Source organism: Electrophorus electricus, chromosome 8, assembly GCF_013358815.1.
Source record: "Electrophorus electricus isolate fEleEle1 chromosome 8, fEleEle1.pri, whole genome shotgun sequence".
Classification (NCBI taxonomy): Eukaryota; Metazoa; Chordata; class Actinopteri; order Gymnotiformes; family Gymnotidae; genus Electrophorus; species Electrophorus electricus.
The window spans coordinates 1,099,159-1,106,658 of NC_049542.1; the positions used below are offsets into that span (position 1 = coordinate 1,099,159).

A 7,500-nucleotide genomic window follows, 5' to 3' on the forward strand; every position below is an offset into this window, starting at 1 on the left:
CCCTCTCTGTTATACCACCTGTTCTCCACAGAGATCTGTGCATTAATCACAGGAAGTTCACTTTCCTCCGTTTGTCTGATCCCCTCTCTGCCAGGACGTGCAGCACTGCCGCTGGTATGAGAGAGTGTGTGTGAGATGAGAGCAGAACAAGCCTGTTGAGTGTGTGTGAGTGTGTGTTACGCTGTGCTCCTCTCCTCAGCGCCCACCCTGGAGGAGTACGACGGACCGGAAGCCTTCCTCAACGAGACCACCACCACCATCACAGTGCTACTCAAACCAGCCCAGGCTAAAGGGGCTCCAATCAGGTACAGCCCCGAGGGGGGTGCGCGTGTGTGTGTGAGTGTTTGTGCGTGTGTGACATACTGCTGTGTGATGTACAGTTCTGTGCATGTGTGAGAGGTATAAGAGAGGTTTGGCCCTGTCTTGGCCTGGTTTGGGCCTGGTTTGGCCTGGTTTGGCCTGGTTTGGGCCTGGTTTGGCCCTGTAGGCAGGTGCTCAGCAGTGGGGGTGTCGGTGTTCTGTCTCTAACGCTAAGGAGCATAACAGTGCAGATATTCGTGTTTCCATTTCAAAATCTTGACATGAGAAAAAATCAGATACATTCACTAATCTTAGAAAATGCCACAAATTCTGTGTGTGTGCATGTCTGCGCATGCGCGCGCGCGCGCGTGTGTGTGTTCGGATGATAGTGGATATGTTGACAGATTAAGAGATTACAGTGCCTCTGTTGTGAGGGATGTTTCTAGAAGGAAGGAGGATCGGTGGAGTTTGGAATCACGACCAGATGAAGACGATGGTTCTGGCACATTTTCTGTTGGAAGGAGAAGCAGCCAACTTTAATTCTGTAGAATGTTAGTGAAGGTGTGTGTCTGAGAGAGAAGGTGTGTGTGTGTGTGTGTGTGTGTGTGTGTGTGTGTGGTGGGGGGTAGCTCCATAGCTGACCATCTGCCTTGGTCATTTGTAACAGTTTGTGGCAATGTTGGGCGATACAGAAAGAGGTAAGAGGGAGTGAAAGAAATGGAGGTAGAGAGAGAGAGAGAGAGAGAGAGAGAGAGAGAGAGAGAGAGAGCGCATTGGCAGTTTAGACTGACTGGTGTCCATTGGCAGTACTCAGAGAGAAACCACATGTGTGAACTAGAGGATAAAACTGTTTTCTCAGAGTCCATCTGGAAAGGTATTATGGGATGTGGGAGGTTTTTTACAACTGACACCATCCTGGAGACAACAGGAATACTGTAGACGGTCATGCGCACGTCCACCTCTCTCTTCTCGTGAGACGGTTGTTGTTCTGCAGTCTTGCCTTCTGTTGCTGACCCTTGTGTTCTGAGTCTCTTCCACACTTGACCTTTAACCTTCAGTTTAAATGAGTGACATTGTCCATTAAAACTGGAAGCACTGAGATTGACCTGTGGTTCATTACCACACTGGAGCTGTATCTCTCACGCACACACACACACACACACACACACACACACACACACACACACACACACACACACACACACACACACACACACACACACACATCCTGAAACAATGCTATCTTGTTTTTGAAACAATGCTATCTTGGGGCTTTGAGTATCGTCCTATTGGAGACAAATGCAGAATTAAAATGATAAAGGAAGAAAGAAAACAAGATTAAAACAATGTGGAGTGTGTGCGAGTGTGGTGGGCCTTTCTGGGACCGCCCGAGAGCTGCTAACCTGACAGATCTGATTGGCTCACAGCTCTGGGGGTGTGTGAATCACATCTCCCTGTGGTGTGTGATTAACAGACACAAACACACACACACACACACAGACATGTATACAACCCTCCCTGTGGTGTGTGATTAACAGACACACACACACACACACACACACACACACACACACACACACATACACACACAACTGCTGTGTTAACGGAAATCCCAGACGGCAGGAATCAGTTGTAGAATTCCAAAATGTAAATGACACAAAGAGCTAGTTTACAAAAGTAGGTTTTGCATGTTATGCAAATTAGCAAACAATTGAAGTGGGCAGATCTTAAAGGCTGTATATTGGTTTTTGATTTGTGTTGAGGAATTTTGTGGAATTTTGTGGAAAGTGGAATTTTGTCTTACCATGTCAGAAAAAGTCATAAAAACAGTGCTGCACTGTACCGCCACCATCAGGCCAGTGAAGGTACTGCACTTAGCCGAGTCATTTCACACCCGCTGCACCGTCTGGGATTTCTGGGCAATAGCAATGAGTGAGAGTGTTTGTGTGTGAGTGGGTGAGTGTGAGTGGGTGGGTGAGTGTGATTGGGTGGGTGAGGGTGAGTGGGTAAAGTCAGTGTGAACTCAGATCAGGGCTCTTCACATGTCACATGTTTGTGATGGTCCTTCCTAGTTCTGGATATATTCTGACTTTTTAGCTACACATCTCAGAGTAACCACAGTACCATTTTAACTGGTATGTTAATTCTCTTTTCATTTGATTTTAAAGTAATTTCCTGTTGAATGTGCTGTTCCGTTCTGCTCGTCTGATTGGCTGCCTCGGTCTGTCTCATCACTCCCAGTGCCTATCAGATCGTGGTTGAGGAGCTCAACCCTCATCGGACGCGGCGTGAGGCTGGCGGAGTGGACTGTTACCAGGTGCCCGTGTCCTATCAGACGGCGGCGAGTGGCGGGTCGCCATATTACTTTGCGGCCGAACTTCCGCCAGGGAACCTTCCGGAACCATCTCCGTTTACGGTGGGGGACAATAAGACGTACCACGGCTACTGGAATGCCCCCCTCGCACCCCGAAAAAACTACAACATCTACTTTCAGGCCGTGAGCAGCGTGGAGAAGGTTAATGCACACACACACACACACTCTCACACACACGCGCACGCACACACACACACACACACACACACACACACACACACACGCACACCCTCACTCAATTATGTGCAAAGATGCTTGCTTCACTTAATCTGTCTCTAACCCTTTATATAATCTACACTTAATTGGTCTCTAATCCTTTATATAATCTACACTTAATCTGTATTTAACCCTTTATATAATCTACACTTAATCTGTATTTAACCCTTTATATAATCTACATTTAATCTGTACCTAACCCTTTATATAATCTACACTTAATCTGTACTTAACCCTTTATATAATCTACACTTAATATGTACCTAACCCTTTATATAATCTACACTTAATCTGTACTTAACCCTTTATATAATCTACATTTAATCTGTACCTAACCCTTTATATAATCTACACTTAATTTGTCTCTAACCCTTTATATAATTACACTTAATATGTATTTAACCCTTTATATAATCTACACTTAATCTGTATTTAACCCTTTATATAATCTACACTTAATCTGTGCCTAACCCTTTATATAATCTACACTTAATCTGTACCTAACCCTTTATATAATCTACACTTAATCTGTACCTAACCCTTTATATAATCTACACTTAATCTGTACCTAACCCTTTATATAATCTACACTTAATCTGTACCTAACCCTTTATATAATCTTCCACAGGAAACGAAAACGCAGTGTCTGAGATTGGCAACTAAAGGTGAGCGAGCGCCTTACTGCTTCTCATTTCAAGGTACAACCCCCCACCCGGCCGTGTAACCCCGTGTAACCCCTCCCCTTTCTTACCGTGTGTCATTCAGTGTTCTGTTGGAAGCGTATCCCCTTTACGTTGACTCTTCCGCTAAGTCGTCGTATCCAGCGGGTCTGTTCTGTACGCTTTTACAGGGCTACATGGAGCACTTCTTAAATCATCAAACCCCCGTGACTAATCCAGGGCTTTCAGACCTCGCGTTAACGTTTCCATGACGGCACTTCCTGGCCCCAGTGATCTGTGACACTGGAAATTCTCTACATGAGACGATTCTGAGATCAGAATAGAGTTATGGTGACCCGCGAGCTCTGACAGACGATAAAACGAAGCCCCCTTTTCTCACGGCTCCTTAGATCCAGCGAGATAAAGATTTTCACGTCTGTGCCATTTCTGCTGCAGGCTGGGATATTTTGGGTTTGTCTGCAGCTCGCGTCAGACCACCGGTGGAATTTTGCCTGTCGCTAGGAGGACTTCCAGGAGTCCGTACAGCTGGAAACGCCTTTCGCGTGGACTAACGGATCTGGATTTTAATCCAATGCCAGGAATCGGCCCTCCGAGCTGACTTGTGTAAATACGCACCTGTCTCCGTGTTCCTTATTCAGGCTGTAGGCTATGGGGCAAAAATCCGTGTCAGTTCCGCGCCAATTTTAAACCTAAGCCCTCCTGTTGCGGCCTATCTTCCAGGCCAGCCCCGCTGTTCAGATGGTCGTTTGTTTTTGTTTGAGGTTTGAGACATGCGATGCTTTATGAGGACCCGGGCGTGCCTTGTTTTCTGTGCGGCTCTTGTATTAGCGTGAGCTTGTGAATTCAGGACGTTTGCTATGCTGAGGGACTCCAGCCAGACAAATGTAATGGTTGATATAATCGTGAAAAACAAGCAATGTCAAACTTTTTTTTATTAAAGGGTACATATAATGGGACTGGGGTTGAGAGATTTCTTGCGCATCACAGCAACCGAGAACTGCATTTAAATGAAGACTGGCGGCCTAAAACCTGCTGTGATCCATCTAGACCTGACAGGTAAATGCCCCCTGGTGGTTAGTCAGGATATTGCATTTTGTACAGAAGTCCGGCGAGGTCTGGGTTCAGGAGTACAGCGGCTGGGGGCGTCCCGACAGACCCAGTACGAGTACGCCGTTATTGCGGACTGGATGTTCTCATTAATTATGCTCAATCTCGGTCTTTCTTGCGGGCGCTAACATAATAGAGTTGCATCTGGGGGCCCCCGGGGTCCGCGGGCCGAATTTGATGCAGTCCGTGTCGTGTACCATTGGAGAGAGGAGAACGGATGTAATCCAATTTCATTTGAATTTCATCCAGTATTTTGTTTGTTTGTTTATTTTTTGCTGCTCGTGGTCATGAGAGATGACAGTAGCAGAAGTATCCTGACAGGGGGGCGGCGTCTGTGTCTGGACCAATACGGAGGAGCGTCCAGCCCCCCGCTGCAGATCACACACGCCCCCTTTTAACCCAGGTGTCAGAATCGCTTGGGTGAGACACTGTTGCACTGGCTTCTGCCCACAGCTCAATTACTGTGTGTGTGTGTGTGTGTGTGCCGTTTCCTGTCTCTGGGAGACAGATGAGGAGGGTTTTCGTGCGGGGACGCCACACGTCCCTCAGACCAGCCGGACACGCAGATGCATGCTGAAAATCTGTCACCTGTCGCCCCGCCACCAAAGGGCGGGACTTAATCCCCAAGCTTTGATTGGTGCTGCCCTCAGGCGGACAGCTGGGCTTGACAGAGATGTCAGGGATGATGTCAGCGCTGCGGTACCCCTGACAAACATTCTCATGTCACGAGTAGCTACGTTTCCATCGACTTTCTTTACAAATTGCAAGCGATTATAATGAAAATTCGGGGGAAAAAAAACATTTGCGAGTATCTCTATAACTGACTTTTAGGGATAAAACTGCATTACGTTATTTCCTACAAAAAAACAAAAACAAACCCCGCTGACGCATAAGTTTCGATTTGCCAACAGAAACAGGCTGCTTTGACACGCGTCGCTCTCTGATGACACGCACATGTCACATTCTGCGTACGTTTGGCTTTCTTAACTGATAAAAGTCACACGCATAGATGCTGCTAAAGATTGGCCAGTGTAATAATGATTTGTGTATAATTTTGGCCAGCGTAGAATAATTATGTGCCAGTTTATTAAACGTAACCAATATCCAAACGTGTCTGCCAAATGCAACTGGCACGAGCGGCTGAAAAGTTAAATTGATGATGGCAGTATGTTCGCATGAGTACCAGTACATGTTGCTATAAAAACTTATTATATCTACTGGGAAACTAAACACGATCTAAAATCTTTCCTTTTCTTCAACTGAGCGAGAATCCTAGTGGTGTTTGAGCGTTTCTCGTCGACCGTGCTGCGGCTTTTGGCGGTCATTTCCCCTCGTGAACTGACGTCGTGTGTTTCTGACGTGTCATGTGATGCTACGTTTGTGTGTAAATGTTATTTTTCCCGGCAAAACCTTTTCCAATGCAGTTTTTTTTTTTTTAATTATTATTTTTTAATTTCAGGTATCGATAAATACTTTACCGCTGAAGCTAAACGGAAAACATTTTGGTGACATTTTTAACAACAGTTGGTGTTTCTGTTGCCCCTGTCAACAAGTGTAGCTAGTTTATGCAAACGTTGTACATTGCTCAACTCCCAGTAACCGCATTCTGGCTCTTGACTGGTTCACTGATCCAACATTTGGGTCATACAGTGGGAACCGAAGAGACAGACAGACACACACACACAGCACAGTGTCTTTACTCCAGTGTCCTACATATTTTGTTAGTAAGTCTTAAATGTGTTTTTTTTTTTCTTCTCTGCAGCGTTCTTTTGTCAGACGCGTGAAGCTGTCTGGTCGTGTTCTGCTGCCGTGTTCTGCTGCCCAGGGTTCCAGAAGCAGGTTTATTGCGCAAGCAGGCGTGAGGTTTTCAGTCTGTGTTGTAGTCGACGTTTGCTTCCAAAGGGATTAAAAAGGAAACAGAAACCATGTTTCTTTTAAAGGTGTACTCAGATCAAGAGCAGTAGAATGTCTTTCAGTTTCCTATCAAGGCAACATGACTCTTTGAAGTCATGTGATGGCCAGCTCTGCAGTGATCGCAGCTTTAATGGGGTGCGTTCTGACAGCCAGCGCTGCAGTGATCGTAGCTTTAATGGGGTGCGTTCTGACAGCCAGCGCTGCAGTGATCGTAGCTTTAATGGGGTGCGATCTGACAGCCAGCTCTGCAGTGATCGTAGCTTTAATGGGGTGCGATCTGACAGCCAGCGCTGCAGTGATCGTAGCTTTAATGGAAGGCCTTCTGGCAGACAGCCCTGCAGTTATCGTATCTTTAATGGGATGTGTTCTGGCAGCCAGCGCTGCAGTTATCGTATCTTTAATGGGGTGAATCACAGTCTGATCCTCCCTCATGTTGTACAGTTACTGCATGTTTAAGGTTGATTAGTGCAAACTGTTTCATTCACTCTCTCTAAAACAACACAGCCCACACAGCACAGTGCACACAACACAGCCCACAGAGTCACACACAGCACAGTGCACACAGCACAGCCCACAGAGTCACACACAGCACAGTGCACACAGCACAGCCCACAGAGTCACACACAGCACAGCCCACACAGCACAGCCCACAGAGTCACACACAGCACAGTGAGACCAGGCAAGTGTAATGGTTTACTTGGCTGCCGTTGCGTTGTATTAGTCGAAGTCTGCAGGTGTGTACAGGTTATGACTGGTGTGGTCTGACTGGGGTTATTTTAGGGTATGGGATCAGTGTGGCAGTCTCCAGAAGCAGTGATTCACACTCGCACACTTGACACTTGATGATGCTTTCAGTCTGATTGGAGTGTGTTTGGGCTATTTCTGATGCGTGTAGGTCAGAATAATTAA

The 7,500-nt window shown here is 46.4% G+C and overlaps 1 protein-coding gene across 13 annotated transcripts in view; it reads left to right on the forward strand.

The window, feature by feature from the left end:
- ptprk (protein tyrosine phosphatase receptor type K) overlaps positions 1 to 7,500 on the forward strand; it is a 91,788-nt gene that overhangs the window by 63,181 nt on the left and 21,107 nt on the right. For all 13 annotated transcript variants that reach the window (XM_027030391.2, XM_027030390.2, XM_027030395.2 and 10 more), the window contains exons 12-14: positions 200 to 305; positions 2,542 to 2,815; positions 3,519 to 3,555. In XM_027030391.2, coding sequence (XP_026886192.2) covers positions 200 to 305; positions 2,542 to 2,815; positions 3,519 to 3,555 — 417 coding nt within the window. The remainder of the gene's footprint in view (positions 1 to 199; positions 306 to 2,541; positions 2,816 to 3,518; positions 3,556 to 7,500) is intronic.